Below are 17,361 nucleotides of genomic sequence, written 5' to 3'. Positions count from 1 at the left end.
CCCCCCCCCCCCCCGCTTGACAACTCACTGACAGTGCTGGATTTATGCACCAATTTACCAGCTCGCGCGTGCAATGCGCAGCCACTTACCCCCCAATCATCGGTGAACGAAACTGTGGCAGCTACAACCAGTGTACGACCAGTACGCGGTTATTACAGCTGATAATGATGATGATGATGACTCTTACAAACAAGGACAACTCACCTGGCCATGTCAGATGGTTGAGTTAGTTTTGATATCTCTCGACCCGAATAGTGACGCGTACTGAACGACTCCGCTGGTTCGACATGACGGCCGTAGAGACGAAGCGCGGAAAGGGTTAATTTCCTTGACAAGTCTCTGCTTTTGTATAATCTCAACCTCAGGTGACTGACGAGACAGGGCGGGAATACCAAACTGATACACGGAGGGTTCGGTTGCGGAATGTCAAAGGACCGCTCACCATTAGAAGTTCGTGGTGTGGCTTTTGCTTCGTGCGTGGCTACCAGACTGCATTGACTTTGTCCCGGTATGTCTCGATAGCATTCTAAGGTGACAGCTGAGGGCCCTGTATCACACATGTAGCGTTGGAGTGATTGTTGAAAAGTGGAGAGTAGACGATGAGTAGACGAGAGTAGACGATGCAAGACAGGAGTGTGATGTGACTGATAAATAGGATTAACCAAGCAGTTTCGTCAGGATAAAAACTTTATGGTAGGTGGCAGGATACTTGAAACAATACTATTTACAGGGCTGGCGGGAAGCTCTACTCGGACAAACCCCACCAATTACGGATAATGTGAGCGCCAAATCTTCCATGCTGCCGCTTGATGAGTCGATAAAGACCGCATATACATAATTCAAATAAACCGCCAGTTTTTTAATAATTAGGGAGTTCAATCATGATCATCGAAATGCAAGAGAGTGATAACGACGAAAGACACCGATAACAGCGCGTGGTTACCAACTAGTCGAACAGTTCTGTACATCTTTCGGGGACCACCATATGGCTTGCGAATCCCGGAAAGCTTCCGTTGGAATAGTTATAATCAGAGAATACTTAGGAAGGGGCTAATCCACGAGGGCGGAGGGTAGAAAAGATTTTGGAGCAGGCATCTGGTCCTGGTCAGTCGACCAAACGGTATTTGATGGACGTTGAATATGGTTTCAGACGCCGCCTAACTAGGGATCGCACATAACTCTTATGAAATTGTGAATTATGTGTGACATGCAGAGATAACGTGCACGGCTTTCAAAATGAATAAATTGGACAGTTAAGAAGTTAAAAAACGATGGCTGTGTGGTTTCTCCTGAAACCACAGTTTTCTGGATCTTCCTCTTCAAATACCTACCTATTTCGGCCAAGGTGAGCTGGGAGTAATTTTGTGACATGAAGGGATTTTCGTCCTACTCGTCGTGGATTTAGCATTGTTAACTTTAGAAATGACAACAACAGCCAACCAACACCAAAATATCGCAGACTGGAATATCCACAGTATGTCATCAGACATGAATATATTTTGATGGGAACTAGGAACTACGCAAAAAGTGCCACGATGGGGCAAAGCCAAAGCTAAAAAATGCTGAACAAAATTAGTTAGCGAGATACGACAAATTATAAGTCTGCTATCTTTGCATCCTAAGCATCTCTTGTTGCTGATGATGTTACCGCGCATTATTTTCCGTTCTTCAAGCTTCCTAACCCATTTTAGAACTGCCCTCTAATATGGATGATCAGATGCCGCCATTCACACGGGGAATTCGGCTTTGATTATGGAACCAATAGTGTAGTGTGATTCATCCATGTGAGTGGGGAAAAAGAATACACCTCAAAATCGAAGGGATCTCTGGACCAAATGGTGATGGGTCGCGCAGAAGGTTAGTTCATAAATAGAGCTACAACTGACTGGAGATTTCAATGAAATAACTTTCAGTATTATCACGAAACAGTCGGATGCTATCTCCCTTGCACGAGTAACAATCTTTCAACGTATATAACCACTGGCAATAGCCGGAATAAATAGCATATCGAAGGCTGAGCGGACTATCCTTCGTTCTGTAGGGTACAATCCAGGAGAGCGAATCTCACTGACTAACAAGTAACTATTAAATAAACCTTTTACCACGAAACACACCTCTAACCAATGCATAAAGCGGTAGGAGAATGAAACAGTGTTGACCAGACAGTGACTCACCTTGTTCTACCGCCGTATCGGATGATTCCATCACAACTGAACATAACCAAATCAGACATGGGAACCGAACAGTTACACTTACAAACCGCTGAGATTGGTCACTAGCTGCCAGGATCGAAAGAAGTTGGTCACTGAGCGACGAAGTAGATTTTGCCAAGATGACTGCGAGGTCGGCAGTATCACGGTCGACGTTGCGACTGAGGGAACCCAGATATAACGGGAATGTGGTGTTTCCAGAAGGGTTTCTCGCGGCCAGGGCCATATTTAACGAGGCAGATTCCCCATCGATAACGTCTGACTGAAACGAAGCAACTGAAGAGAAGTCACACAATGGCTTCCCATAGGCATCCTGTTGAGAAGTCATCGTGACCCCTAAAAGGGTATCCTGGATGGTCATTGGGGTTGGTGGGATTCGTGCAACATTGCGCCAGTGGTCTAATGCGGACCCACTGAAGGCTGTGATGGGTGCACTTATTCCGGCAGGAAGGTAGTGTGTAAGCAGACTGGACGAGGCAGACGGGAACTCTCCATTGGGGAGCCCATGGACAACGGCCGACTGGCCTAATTCCGAAATCCCGAGATAAACCCTGGGTTCAAATTGCAAGTCACTGAGAAACGACTGAATCCGCTGGTTCAGTAAACCGCTCATGTCAGCATCATGCGAAGATTGAAACAGGAATGTCCGGATAGAAATCTCCGCGATTTCGTCATCTTGCCCGCAAATGTCCGAATAGCAATATGCTAGTAGGAGGAGCAGGGGGCAGGAAACGCGGTTTGATGTGGAGGAGGAACGCACGTGGTGCAAGAAATAACTTCTTGATATCGAATGTTTGGTAACAAAAGTGATCAAAGCAAACAGGACCCAATCCATTGTGGTATTTGGATAAAAGTCATTGAACAGCTGTTCGGACAAGCGGCGAAGTGTCGGCCAACCACCAACAAGGCAAGCAAGGGTCACTATACGGCACACCTCACGCGGAGCGGTAGCCCTTTGCAGGAGATCGATAAGGAGTTCAATCGCAAATCCGGTAAAGTAGAAGAAGGAGGAATGAGCATCAGTAGCTTCGGAATCAGACAGCAATCGAACCAGAAGACAATAGAAAATCCGAGCCATGAGACGACCATGAAAATCAGACGTCGAAATGAGGGAAGAGTAGGTGGGTGCATCCGAACACCGACCGGGAAACAGGCAACAGACCAATCTGGACATTCCAGAGTCAGCATCAGGATCTTCATCGCGTTCCGAAAACTCGACATCATAACCTTCCAATAACCGCGTCGACCATAAAGCGAATTTCGACTGAGAAGCTTCGTAATCTGCGTCAAATATGGTTGACCGAGCTGTAAGACACGACCGTTCTTCTGCATTGCAGAGGAACTTCCCATTGGTTCCATGAAAACACTTAAGAACGTTGGTGGTCAAATCCAGCAGCAACTCGAAAGAGAGGTTGGTAACAGTGTGGGAGGAGCACAGAACGATCGGACAAGCTTCAGACATAACCTTTGTATTGAGCACAATCGGCTGGTGAATTGTTTGCAGTCGACGATATACGGCCTCCAGCAGTACAGCCTGAAGGTCACTTGGGCCACAGTGAAATCCGATCGATTTAGATGGTTCACTGATTTAGTAGGAAGGATGAAACAACAGTCCAACGAGTGGGTAGTAAAACTAAATGCAAAACAGTTGATTTTCTAGGACTACAGACATCAATAAGAAGATATCTATGCATAAGAGTACAAACACAATCTACCACATCATTTTCGCCTCCGTGTGGTGTTTGTGTATACCTGGTTACAGCATTATTTCCCAAGTATTCGTAAGCCGCTACAACCTTTCGTTACACCGATGACCCGTACCAACGCGCCTTTTCGCAACGGTAGTGGGGTAAAGTAGAGTAGGAGGTACTTGGGTTTATTGTCTTATTGCATTACACGTGCTCGTTTTGTCAACCAACCGCTAAAACTCAGTGATACTCCCCACTCATTGCGACAACAGGAGATAATGTAAACAGGGATGCAGTCTTACAGTTGAGGTCATCTGTTTTAGGGGGCCCATGGGGGGTCGGTAGAACGCGATCACTTCGGTGGGATGCTTGCTGTAGAGCACGTGAAAAAGCCTACTCGTGGGTTGAGTCCAAATTTGAGGAGGCATCGTTTGTCTACAGAGATGAACAAAAATGACTACATGCACCAACTGGGCATGATCTATTATGAAACGAACAACCAACATGCGCAACGTGCTCATTTACCTGTTTTTCTTCAATGGTCTGTTACCATGATTAAGCAGGGTCAAGAAACGCTCAATACAGAATCGATCGAAGGGATGGACTGAATCGCCGGCAGTTGGTTTCCAAGTAGTGAATGCAAACCAGGAGAAGAGAACCTCCATGGCATGTGTGCCAAGGACACCGACAACGTTCGACTCAGACGTTGGAGGCTTCTGTAGGATGAAATCAATGAACGCGGAGAACTCTTGGGACTGAAGTAAGTGAAGCCGAAGTGTATCGGACTGTGAGGCAACTGTGGCGACAAACCGTAAAGTAAGAACGATCATTTCCATCACGGAATTACTGACGGTTTTCACTTCTGTTAACAGGTCCTGTAATAATTGATCCAGGACATCGATATCCAAGGTTATTATCGAGTCCGATGGAGTGACGGTTAATCTCCAAGGTCTAAAGAAGAAGAAGTAGATGAAGTTAAGGAAACCTGATGATCTTCTGGACTGGTTCAGATCGGAAGCAAAATGTAACCAGAATGGACGTTATTCTAAGACAGATTTCACCCGGCAAGGAGTCCTGCAGTGAACACCCGAACTTTTACCTTTAACCTATGCCTCCCTGCCGAAAGGATCCATATCATCAACCAAAGGCACTGTACTGTTTAAGCGATTAATAAGGAATAAGTAAATCGTACCACGGTTGGAAATTCTACATCGTTAATGAAAACTAATATAATAAAACTGATAAGATCTATGTTGGTGATGCTATTGGCAACAAAAACCGCCATAAAATGTGGCGAGTATCGAAGCATGTGTACGGCGAGTGATGAAATTTATGTTCCCCTGGCTTTGACCTGAACGAGCTCAGCCGTTACTTTTAAGCATGTTAAATTCACCGAGTGTGATCGTTGATACTTACGACCGTACTGTTACGGATGGTTCAGCATTGGAAAGTGTTTAATAACATGCAGCGAGTGACGTCAACCGACCATCTATTACCACTGTTGTTCACGGCGTACCAACATCACGGAAGGCCAATTCTGAGGTAATTGCCCCCTTTTGTCGATTTCCTCGCTCCTTACACGAATAAATTACCAGGACAGTTTTGAAATTTAGCAAAACATCACCAAGTAGATGCAGAAGTTCAATCCATGGTATCGATCCCAGTAGCTAGAACATTTGTTAGTAATTCCGATCAAACCAACTTCATCGCAACTGTTGTTTTTACCCGACTGTGGCAAAAGTCTTCGCCCGGAAACTTGTGTACATGGGACCACTAGTCTCCGAGTGTAGTTGGCAAACTACAACCCTCGTTCGGGAGCTTCACAAAATTCGGAGAAGAATTAACTTTCATAGTTCTTTATCTTTTTTTACGATGTTTGCCAACCCAACCACTGAAACTATTCAAAAGGAAAAAAGTAACCACATGGAAGCGTGGATAAATATGAGACTTTATTAACAGCCGGAATCGGGTAGTGTCAAACTCTAATTGATGCCGTTTGGTTTAACTGTTACACTTATATGCGATCCACTTATTACCAGGATGCATTACTCATACGGTTATTGAAAACCTTCTACGCCTTTTCACATCCTTATTTTATGAAACAACATCTATGTGGATAATGATCACAGAGAGTGACAGTCAACCTGGGGGGACTAATGTGGGTTCAAACATGGGTTGTTAAAACGACAATCTACGACGTTATTCATGTAAGCTATCCGTCGGTCATGTGAACTCGTGGTTTAACCAACTTCCCTAGGTAGACAACCACTGGCCTGTCAACCAGGGTAAAACACCGAACACCTACTTCCACCTTTCACTTAAAGCAACCACCACGACAATGCAATGAAGAATTATTAACTAGAAGGCTCTACGCGAGTCGTAGGGCGGGGAGCATTAGTCACACAATAGCTGCAAAACCTTTGTGAGTGGAGTAGAACTTTTGCACCAAACTGTTGAATTTTGTTGCGAATGTGCTCAAAACAAAAACCACCCTAATATACATCCACATTTTTGCCGCTCACCAAATTTCATTGTCCACTGAAGGAATCATACTTCTAGCAAAAAAAGTTTGGTGGAATACTTTCCTAGCATGGTTGAGACCCCGGGATGCCCACCTGAGACTCCGAAGTTTGGACTTGCACTCTGAACTCAACTGCCTGTTTCTTTTGGTACACCGGGGACACGTCGTAGCTTTCGAAAATTCAATTCCGTTGTGCGAATACTGTGTGCCTCGTAGAGCATTTGGAGGCGGGCTGGTTATAGACGGGCCAAATTGATTTCCCAGCACGCACATCCCACCACACCGAAACATCTAACAAGACGTCCCTGACCACAAGTAATTCTTCGCTTAAAATTCACAGGCGTACAAGGAGATATGGAGACTAACACATCTAGGGGAAACAAGCCGGTCCTTTCCAACAAACCATTTGATTATGATGAGTTTGACAACAGAGGATTTAGGCTTGAACAGGTAGAACTTCGCACGAAATCAAGTGACATGCGTGCAGCGAGCAGACGACGGTCGCTTACAGTCGATGGGTATATCGCAGCGGGAATATATAGACCATCAGCGTTACCTTTCACACCAGTAAGAAAAGTACAGTTCCGGAAGCGAGTGCGCAGACACCGAAATCTGACAATCGAAATGCTTTAAATCAAACTTCCTTACTTGAGATTTTGTCCGGTAAGTAAACCCAGTTTAAGGTTTGAAAAAGAAGCACGGTACACTGTTTCACTCTTATTGGGAATCATCAGGGGTGCATACCCCACGAAACTCTAGGGAGTTTCGAACCCTTCCCCCCCCGGCTAGTAGTTGAAACGATTGACATAACGGCTGATTAGCACATCGATCAAAATGCAGTTCAGATGCTCGTGGCTGTTGAAACTACTAGCCGGGTGGTCGCAGGCTCCAAACTCTCTGGAGTTTCACAATAAGGACGAAACGTCTGGTTTACCGCATAGGTTAACTTAAATTACTGGTCGAAACTTCCATTAAAATTCCAAAATCTCGTCATGCTACAACAAGCTTCTTTAATCGGAAATTGAGGGGTAAAATGTGGAAGAAATAACTGGTCCATTGTAAACGAGTGGGATATCACGGAGGAAACTATTATAACGAACAGAATTAGTGAAATATAGCTTCAGCATGAAAGAGGAATGGAATACAAACTTACTCAAAACGAGGTTCACCAGAAAGGGCAAGAAACAGATGCAGAACGTTCTTCGTATTCACACAGCTGTCAGCAGGTCCAGCAAGAAGAGATGCTGACTGTCGACGCAGCAGCTGCGCGAAGCACTCTGATATCAAATTGAGCAACGTTCGTCTTCCGTCAAGGGAAGCTGCGCCGTGAAGTAGGTCTACAGAGTCCGGACTACTCGAGGTGTTCAGTATTGATCGAACTGCACCATTAAGTAGGACAAACGGCAAGCTGGCACAGGGTATAGAACTAAGCGGGGTCGACGGGTATTCAGTTAGCGAAGTGAACGGTAGAGAGGTAAACGTCTGGATGTCGCTGAAATGTAGATGTGTGATGAGGAACGCGCGAATCACTAAACAGATAGGTTTGACATTACAGTTACTTGTTTACAGTGAATTCTTTGTTTCTTTCTCGCTTCTTTTAGAATAATACTGCTACGTGCAAATTTCGTCCCCACTGGCCAAGATGAGTGATGTATATATGAACAGACACTAAAATGACTGAAATCGCTTCATAACTCAGAGGCTTAAAGTGCCTGGTACAGGAACAAATTAGAGGGAAATTCAACCAGTACATTCATCGCACCCCGTAAACGATGTGGAACGTACTGCTTGGCATCTAATCCACAGAATGATTGAACACCTACTGTCTCGCATCATGGCATGTGACCAGTACGAATGCAAACCACCTGATAGATGAGAACCATCAGATCGATCCGGTGGAATAGTTCGGCGTGGTCTACTAAGTGTAGCCTAACCATTCAGGGGTCATGCATCAAGACATTCAAAACACTGCAAGCGATTTCAAATAAGCCACCTGAATCCAAAACATCATACGAACCCTGTGTATCCAGGGCAAGGTTCCGTCTTCCCAATTACTACCAACTTCTGCGTAGAAAACGCACCAACTCGATGGCACCCTCATTTACTCGCTACGCACGAAACGAGTGGGAAACCACCCACGAGAATATTAGTCAACTAGAAGGAAAACAAACTGAGCACGTTGGGGACGTTGACGGTGTATGAACGCTAAGACGTCGGCACACGGATTCGTTTCATCATTGGTAACAAAACCGACGTCGAGAGGAAGAAACTCTCCCGCCAGCTAAACACACCGGCAGCACGCAAGGGTGCAATTCTTGTCGAGAAAGCTGGGTGCTACGTTTTTGGTGGCTTTATTATTCGGGTCTAAACTGCATTAGCCCCATTCAAAGAGTAACCAACCTGAATTTGGAGCTTAGTTCGAGTTCATACAATCAGTTATCTTAACCACTTTCATCCGAGAGATCAACGCTGGTCAATCCGGGTCACAATTTGAACACATCTCCATACGTGAGCCTTACATGCACTCAAGCTACTACACACGAACGATAAGGTTTCCTTAAAATTCTCAACTCCGATCTACTTCTCCAGCCCATTATGGATATGTTCAATTCTCCAACCCCAGCTCCCGCCAGAAATGAGAAGTGACGATTTATAGTCTTAAAAACACTTTCCAATTCACCTAACAGCCTGAAGATCCCGAAATTGATAATTAACATGAGTTCTGTTTTGACGAGGTGTCATCACTTACTAACGTACCAGTCAATGAGGCAACAGTATGTGGTTGTAACCTGATTGAGGATAGTACCACGGATAACAGTGCTCTTAATACGGACCGGAACGAACACTTACTTCCTTGCACCCACAACGTCCAGCTTACCTCCATCAAAGAAATCTACCGGCACAGGACAGAGCTACAACAGGATGTTCTTTGATAGCTCGATGGTTCAGAGGCGAACTTACTCACAACAAAGCCCATGGTTCGACCCAGCATGTCGAGTGTACCTGTCTAGGCTTTGGCAACCAGGCAGTGTCCCAGCTCTCGTGTCTCTTTCGGGTTGCACTGCAGCTGGGCACCAAAAGAGTGTTACAGCTGAATGAGTTTTTCTTCTTTGGATGCACTTCTGATAGATGGATCTATGGGCAAACTTGGAATGAAGGAGCTAAGAACACTTATCGAGGAACTCACACTATATAGCTGCTGGGTAGGTGATATAGCCGTATTGGCTAACGACAATATGAACTCAACTGACGTCTTGAACACGTTCAACTCAGCTTACTGTAATATAGAAATTGCTCCCTAACGGGAATAAAGGAGTCAACGGAACTTCATCAACATTGCTATACTAGAGAGGATCGATAAAGACACAGCAGAAAATCCACAGAAAGCAAACTTGGTCGGCTCACCACACTTATTTCGGAAGTCTCTTACCACTACAACAGAAGCGAGACCTAATAAGATTTCTGTCCCAGAGGGTAATGAACGCAAACTCCTTCGATTGTCTACAGCGTTTGGGACACATATTTCCTGGCGTTCACTTTCCAGTCAGAATTACATCAGCCACAAGGAGCTCAGTTAGGTGCATATGCGGCGCAGCGTCCGGAAACGGATGCCAGTACTTAAGGCATTTGTCAGTCAGGATACACAGCAACAATCCGCGTACACTGAGAGGTGGTTCGAAGTAGACTAGCTCGAGTCACATCGAGCAGGAACCGCTCATGTGACAGAACAAGAACAAGCTATCCAACATGTTCCATACCGAGCACAACCACTAACCAATCGCTACGCACCACCATGCTCCCAAATAACGCGCTGATGATGTCACCACGATTGGTAATGAAACGTTTGCAATCAAATTGCCCAGCTCAGCAAACAGTCCAACGACCATTCATATTATCATTATTGTATTGGCACAAAAGCTCCTTCCGGTTTCACGAACTAGTCTGATCGTGCGGTAATCAGTTTGATTCGGTGACTCACCATGTACTTCTTGCCATCACAGATTTACGGGCAGAAGTACTCAATCATACAGTGAATGATATTATTAATTTGGGGTACATACACTGGTCAAGGTGATTAATCATATGAAAAAGGGTTTGTTCGCTACAATCGTCCTTATCGGAAATTCCGCGCCTAAGGCAATCCCAAAGACGCTTCCGTGGGAGACATTCAGGTTAAAGTGAGTGACAATATTTCTCAGCTTTAATCAACGAGGCCCCACTTAGTGGCCTCACGTTCTCATAGTCTGAACATGAAGGTAGTTAGGTGATGAAAAATACTGCCAACAACTCCTATACGTTAAAATGAATGTCAAAACCTAGCTGTACAGATGAGCTGTGACAGTCGTATTGCCCTAAACACTCCTCGAAATTGGAGTTCGACGATGAAAAAATCACCTTGAAAAGTTATAAGCTTACTTTGAGTCGTCGAGAGATTTAGAAGATGAACCAGCTCCGGTGGATCGCGCCAACGGACTTGTATACCTCAAAATTAGTGTCAATCCATGGATAAGTAGATCCTTCGCCGCTGCCATCACCTCATCTGTGGTGCAACACAAGCGATGAATTAACCGGAAAAGGGGAGATTCGGAAAGTTTGCTGGTCCCTGGGGCAAATATTTCATTGATCTGGTCAGATGTCAAATGGTTAACCAAACGTCCGATCAGCTTGCAAACTAGGAAAAAGCTCTGCGGGGACACAGATTCGGTGTAGCAACGATCGAAAATCATTGAAGGAAACTGAACCAAACCCAGGTGAACCAGTTCATTCACTGCGGAAGGGATCATTTGCTGTAGGACCAAGATTGTCTTGGATGGCGACGATATATTCACCCCACGTGGGACTTCCGGCGTCAGGACTGCAGAACCATCAATCAATAGCCGCGGACCAGGTAGTGCAGGAATACCAAATCCTGAAGACTGAGACAAGGTGTTGTTACTTCCAGGTGCACCAGATGGAATACACTGTTTTCAGAAAGGTGGAGAATGTAAACAAAAAAATGATATGCTACCAATGTGCGGCTATTAAATTGGTTTTGTTTACCATATTGGACAGCAGCAGGGGGCTTCCGTTTTTAGCTGGAATAAGGAATACGAACCTGTCGAGCTACCAGAGCAATCCTAATAAAATATATCACCGAAAGAAATGTGACAGAACACTAGTTCATTCAATCTCAGAACTCATATACGGGGGATAACGGAAATGTACTGGAATACTGGTGGCTCTGCGAACAGATCAACGGCCACCTGATTAACCACCAATAGGAGATACTGTTCAAAAGATAGCTAGATGAACGTTGGTCGTTGGCATATAATGGAGACTAATAATAAAAAAGCAGGAGAGTTCAGTTGAACAGCGGTCCAGCTGGTAAACATGACAAACTGACTCACAGAGAGGGGACCTGCCGTTTTGGGAGCTACACGTCTCACATGAACTCATCATGCTCCAACATACTGACAATTTTGACAGTAATTACAATAATGAGCTGATTAACACTCACGGAAATCTATCCAAACGACGAAAAATGAGCAAGAATATCCGTATGAATAAGAAAAGTGATTCAAGAGGGGTGACGACAACTCAAAAACCAAAACTTCTATCGCAGTTTCCTTACAAAGACAACCGAGGCAGCAAACCATGAGGGTCACCCTAATGAGTGCGTCCTGAAAAAAGGAGTACAAATTTCTGATAAATAAACTCAAGTATACGGCGCACTAAAGCATCGTGAAGTTGCTATTCATAAATGTTCTTGTTCGGTCGAAAACGTCCCTAAACATTCCATACACACTGAGCTTCGATTCCCAACTTTCTGTCAAAGCAGGTCTATCGGTTTCAGTTGGTTATCAGTCTTTAAACGTATCATCATTCCGGTTGGCCAGATCATGTTCATATCGATGGCTCCTGAGGTCAACTTCATTTGTCATACAACTCCCACTAAATAACTTTGTTCTCTACAGTATCACCAGTAAATTTGATATGTTAATCCCTACTGTAGTGAGCAGAACGTAAATACCAAAACTAAGGTACGTTGCAAGGTATAATCTAATCCTGCAGTGAGTCAAACTAGTATAACATGAGTAAATAGGTGCGATATTTTATCGAAATCGATCGATACCGTAACATTTTGATTAAATGAAGTTTGCTCACAGCAAGTCCACAAATGCTTTCTTTGGTGCCAATGCCGTTTCAAAACGGTTCTCGAGTGGTTCTCTCCATAGGAAGGCCGCACCGAATAATAGAACCTGAGAGCCTTATGGCGAACTGGTCACAACATGCACTGATTGGTCAGAATCCAACTGTCCAGTAAGACGTTTCGGGTTCACCACAAACGCCAGAGCAAACTTGTTGACAATTCGTATCAACAGAGTTATGGTAATCTCATGTTGTCAAGTCACACATTCCAGCTTTCGTGCGTTTTGAGACATTGGTGGGCAGAACAGCGTGTCAAGTGCACGGCATAGGACCAAGCGGTCACGACAGGCTCTTGTTGGAAAAATAGGCTATATAATACATTTTTATTTCAGACAGAGAACACCGCCTTTGTCGGGAGTCGGTATTGACTGAACTGATTTGTGTGGGTGGTACTACGATTAAATCGACCTGCCACAAAAGCTGGAGAAAGGAACCATCGGAACGCGTTACGTCCGAAGTCCTGATCTGTATCTACTGCTTATCAGTTTCTAAGCAGTGGGGTAGATGGATTTTCGCTACGCAAGTGACCTCGGATAAGGAACAGATTCCAACACCCATAGGAAAAAGTTTCGAAAAGCTACTGCACCGACGTACCAGGCGCATCAGTGAAAGCAGACGCAATTCCATGGAACGTTCAACGAACAAGGAGCCCAGCGGGAACTGATCTCGAACAATGCGCTCGTACCGCTGGCGACGAGCAGCTGCAACCAAAAAAAATGGAATTCCATAGAATCAACCAGGTATGCAGGCATTTGGCGACAGTGGCTTTGTAACATTAGAATAAACAAACGGCTACGTACCTGTAAATTTCTTCAGGTGCTGTGACAAACGATGTACATGCCACCGGTAGAAAATCGCCCTGGAACATTCGTATCGTGCAAGTGGAGAGTTGGTCAGATTTGTAACATTCTCTCGAGGCAAGTTTGAGCCGGATTCACCATCTTTAGGGAACGACTGGAGCCGTTTATCGTAGTACCACCGAAGTAGTCCTAATCGACCGATGAGAGAAGACTGAACAGCACCTTGACTATCTATTACCTCAGCAAGCTTACGCACGCACGTAGACTCCACACCGACAGATTGCGATTCGAACAGCAGGTCTAAGATGACTAAGACCACCTCTAAAAGGTTTCTATCGAAAAACGATTTCGTTGTCCGCACCATGAGCTGTAGGATGTGGAGGCATGATCGAAAGAGAAATGGTGCCGATCCCGTACGAATTACATAACGAATAATGGTCCAGAAGGCAAAAGAGCGTCTGGCAAGCGTAGGCGAGCACAAATCGACACAACCTGATTCGACCATACTTCGACTTGGTTCACTGTTGGAGTAAAGCAGTGAAAGAAACCAATCGGAGTCATGGATTGGTTCGTCGACAGATCGGCAGTGCTGCCACATATTCAAGAGATGTGGGATTAAGGCAATCGTCAAGACCTTTTTGAAAAACGAAGGAGAGAGGGGGGACAGCGGAAAGGTTAAATGACAAAAAACTGAACTTGATGTGACCGACAGTGCTGTTAGGGCTCGTAAGTAATCTATCTTAACAAGACAGGCTCTGTGTAGGTCTTCAAGTGATTTCCTACAGTATGCAGTTTAGTTTCCACTTTCCAGACCTTATATAGGCCTACCCCGAGTCGCTCCATATCAATGCCTGTGTCCAACCTCCAGAGGGGAAAAGCGCGACAACTTAGTAAAAATGGTTCTTCCACGAACGCAATTGTGTGTTGTCACGCAAGATGACAGAATGATTCTGTACAGCCTGGCCCTGACCACATGTTCAGCAGCACACTAAAAGTAAGAAACTGCTGGATTTGACCATCAAACAGAGCGCCGGATAAGTGGGTGATTGAAAAGGAAGTAACAAAAAAGTGGTAAGAACAATTATTCTGCTGACCAATCAATGAATTTTCATCAAATGCTTCGAAAAGCAATGCAATATGTTCTCTGAACTAGATGAAAGTTAAGAACGCTTCTTCAAGTTTTACAAGACGACTTATAAAAGCAAACACTGTCCTAACATGAGGCGAATCTTGCGCTCTAATTATTGTGTTTTCAACACGGATGGCGTTTCAATCAAGACTTCGGTGTGTACGTGAAGTCCATCTGTACTGAAAAGTAGAGACTCACTGTAAAGCTGTTTTATGCTGATTGGGAATCACTCTCGTGAATCTCCGAAAAGATGCGCACACGCGTCCCTTGGCTTATAGTTGAGGACTAAACCGCTCGGCTATAGGGGGCTGATCAGCGGTGTAATTGACTAGCACTCAGATAGTACATAGCGCCACTTATCTCTCGATCACGACGTGACTCCTCGTTTTGACGACGTTCCAGGTGGAGCAAGATTCATGCAACTTGTGAATATTTGCTTGATATTACTTCTTGAATTATTATTTGAAATTATTTATTGTTTACTGAGCGTCCACTGAAAATAGCTTTAGATAAAGTTCGGTCTCACATATCGGAGGAACACGGTACTTGTGGGATCTTTGTACGAAGGTTGTATGCCCCTCTGTTACAAGATTTATCCCGCTGGAATCCTCGCGGAAAAGCCTGCTTGGCGGGCCCTTAGGATAGATGTTACGACTTTCAAGATACAGAATTTTGTCAATCTCTGTTGTGTTTGACGGTTGATGTCAATAGCACTGCTGCTACATTTTTATGCAATTGACTGTCTGGCTGGGCGGAAAATTTCATCTCAGTCTCGCTGGTGTTAGAATCTGTTGGACCAGATCACAAACCGCTAACACGAGCTTGGGGGCAATAATGTTCGACAACAGAACCGCAACTCAATATCCGCGGACTACCCCACTATATAATTATGAGTGTGGTGCCATTAGATGACGTCCGGCTACAGTTACTTTGTGATTATAGGTGAAATTTACTTGCTCGTAATAACCAACAGTTTAGCGGATTTAAAGAGTTAGCGCATCGCTACTGCGTCTCTGCCACACATACTCGGCGGTATTGGATATCCGCAGTAAACACTACAAGTGGGATGAGAATCCTACTACGTTGAAGGTGCAATGAAAAAGAATGTTCGACGAATAACAGGATAGAAACAAGTAGATCATAAGGTTGACGAAAACTCGGGGACTGCGCCTACCTGACGAGCCCCAAGAAGGGCGAAACCGGTCATGGGCTGTCGAAGAGTTTTCAGCAACCTTGTGAAGGATAGGAACAATTTTGTGACAAAGAGATGGGGGGAAGAGATTGTATTCCCAACGGCGAAATCGTGATCCATGTAGGCCTTCAACAATGCTCAAGTCGTCTGCTAGCCTATATAAACCACGTTTCCAGACAGCTGAGGGTGTGAGTCAAGCAACATCGATCCAAGCCAGTAAACTCTTGGGCTGCGAAGGAACTCGTTCACCATTGAACTTCATGCCCAGACTTCTCAAACTTCCGCGACTCCCAATGTGCTTGCAACTTGTACTGACATAGGAGGCGTGAACGGTAACAGGAATCAACTATTTCAGCCAAAGGTGATAACGTTTCTTGGACATAAAACAGAACAACGAATAATCTCAAACTGGAGGAGTGGCCGAGGATTTGACTGGTGGTAAGGCTTGTATCGACTACAGTATAAACAGGAAATCCATATTTCTAAGCTGACAGATACATATTCAACAAGCAAACAGAACAGAGCAACTGCGTGTCAGCCTTTAACAACGTACCTGCATCGATCTAGTGCCGCTCGGGAAAGTCGTGCGCATCAGAGTGGACAGCATTTCATTTAGCTCCTCCTTGAACGGTGGAACATTTTGCCTTTGTGAACGTTCCAGTTGTGTAGTGGAATCGATAATGTGAGTTTTTAGTTGCGTCAGGTGCGTAAGTAGGGATAGCATGCAATTCTCCAGCAAGTATCGCGTATTGTCCACAGGTAACGTGCATAGCAGATCCATCGCAGACTGTGATAAGCGGTGCGAGACATTATTAGGAGACAGTGGACATTTTCTGCGAGCAGGACGAGTACAACCATATTTGATGTGTGTATGAATCAAAAATTGAAAAATTTATCCGGGAGAAATAAGAAATTTCGAAATGTCTGCCTCAGTCGGTATATTAGTCCGAGCAGATCCAATAATGAAGTGCCTTAAAATAACGTCACAAGTTCGTTTGCCTAATGTTTCAATACGGCTATTCTTATACACACAAGCTAGCCTAAATCAAAAGGCGCTAGTCTGTTTGAAAAATTTTGATCGACAAATTTCAGATCGTTCGGTTAGACTTAGTGTTGAGATACCGTTGGGAAGAGAATGGAACATATCGTGGTACGACGGTTTGCGTACCACGGTAGCCCATTGCGCTGTACTGGACGATGCTTGTACAGCATCCAGGGAATCTCTTTTACCAGGTTGATCAATAGATAAGTGTCTGGCAAACAGACTCATGGTCCTCATTGTTGAAAGTTGGAACAAGCGTGATAATTTACTCCTTAAAAATGGGTTAATCGAACACTCCCAAACCAAACACCAGTGCCTTGCGGTCAGGCTTCTGAGCCAGAGGTTTTATCTGAGAACCCTAATCGTTCTCCTAGGTTTTCGCGCCCTAACAGTGGCTAAGCTAACAAACAACCATGGATTATGACAGTTAAGCACCTGCATGTATTACTGGTGTACTGATGTCAGCGACGAGAGTGGTGTTCTAAGGAGTGTGCGTAACTGGTGGAGGTAAGCACGTAAGGCTATGCTCTGCGTATATATATATATATATATATATATATAGTATATCAAAAACTCTCGTGTGTGCACAC

General features: G+C 44.7%; 2 protein-coding genes across 2 annotated transcripts in view; one reads left to right on the top strand and one right to left on the bottom strand.

Annotated features, from left to right (window-relative positions):
- Nucleotides 1-17,361, bottom strand: part of T265_13718 (hypothetical protein) — a gene marked incomplete at both ends in the record, with an annotated part of 83,317 nt that overhangs the window by 30,360 nt on the left and 35,596 nt on the right. The window contains 8 exons of the mRNA XM_009170168.1: nucleotides 205-547; nucleotides 2,175-3,793; nucleotides 4,424-4,849; nucleotides 7,573-7,911; nucleotides 10,836-11,380; nucleotides 13,203-13,309; nucleotides 13,409-13,775; nucleotides 16,283-16,516. Of these exons, the coding sequence (XP_009168432.1) occupies nucleotides 205-547; nucleotides 2,175-3,793; nucleotides 4,424-4,849; nucleotides 7,573-7,911; nucleotides 10,836-11,380; nucleotides 13,203-13,309; nucleotides 13,409-13,775; nucleotides 16,283-16,516 (3,980 nt within the window). The remainder of the gene's footprint in view (nucleotides 1-204; nucleotides 548-2,174; nucleotides 3,794-4,423; nucleotides 4,850-7,572; nucleotides 7,912-10,835; nucleotides 11,381-13,202; nucleotides 13,310-13,408; nucleotides 13,776-16,282; nucleotides 16,517-17,361) is intronic.
- Nucleotides 3,001-17,361, top strand: part of T265_05212 (hypothetical protein) — a gene marked incomplete at both ends in the record, with an annotated part of 20,541 nt that continues 6,180 nt past the window's right edge. Inside the window, one exon of the mRNA XM_009170156.1 lies at nucleotides 3,001-3,331. Within this exon, the coding sequence (XP_009168420.1) occupies nucleotides 3,001-3,331 (331 nt within the window). The remainder of the gene's footprint in view (nucleotides 3,332-17,361) is intronic.

This window comes from Opisthorchis viverrini, assembly GCF_000715545.1.
Source record: "Opisthorchis viverrini unplaced genomic scaffold opera_v5_94, whole genome shotgun sequence".
Classification (NCBI taxonomy): Eukaryota; Metazoa; Platyhelminthes; class Trematoda; order Opisthorchiida; family Opisthorchiidae; genus Opisthorchis; species Opisthorchis viverrini.
Note: the sequence above shows the minus strand (reverse complement) of the source record. Positions and strands in the feature narration are given on the sequence as shown.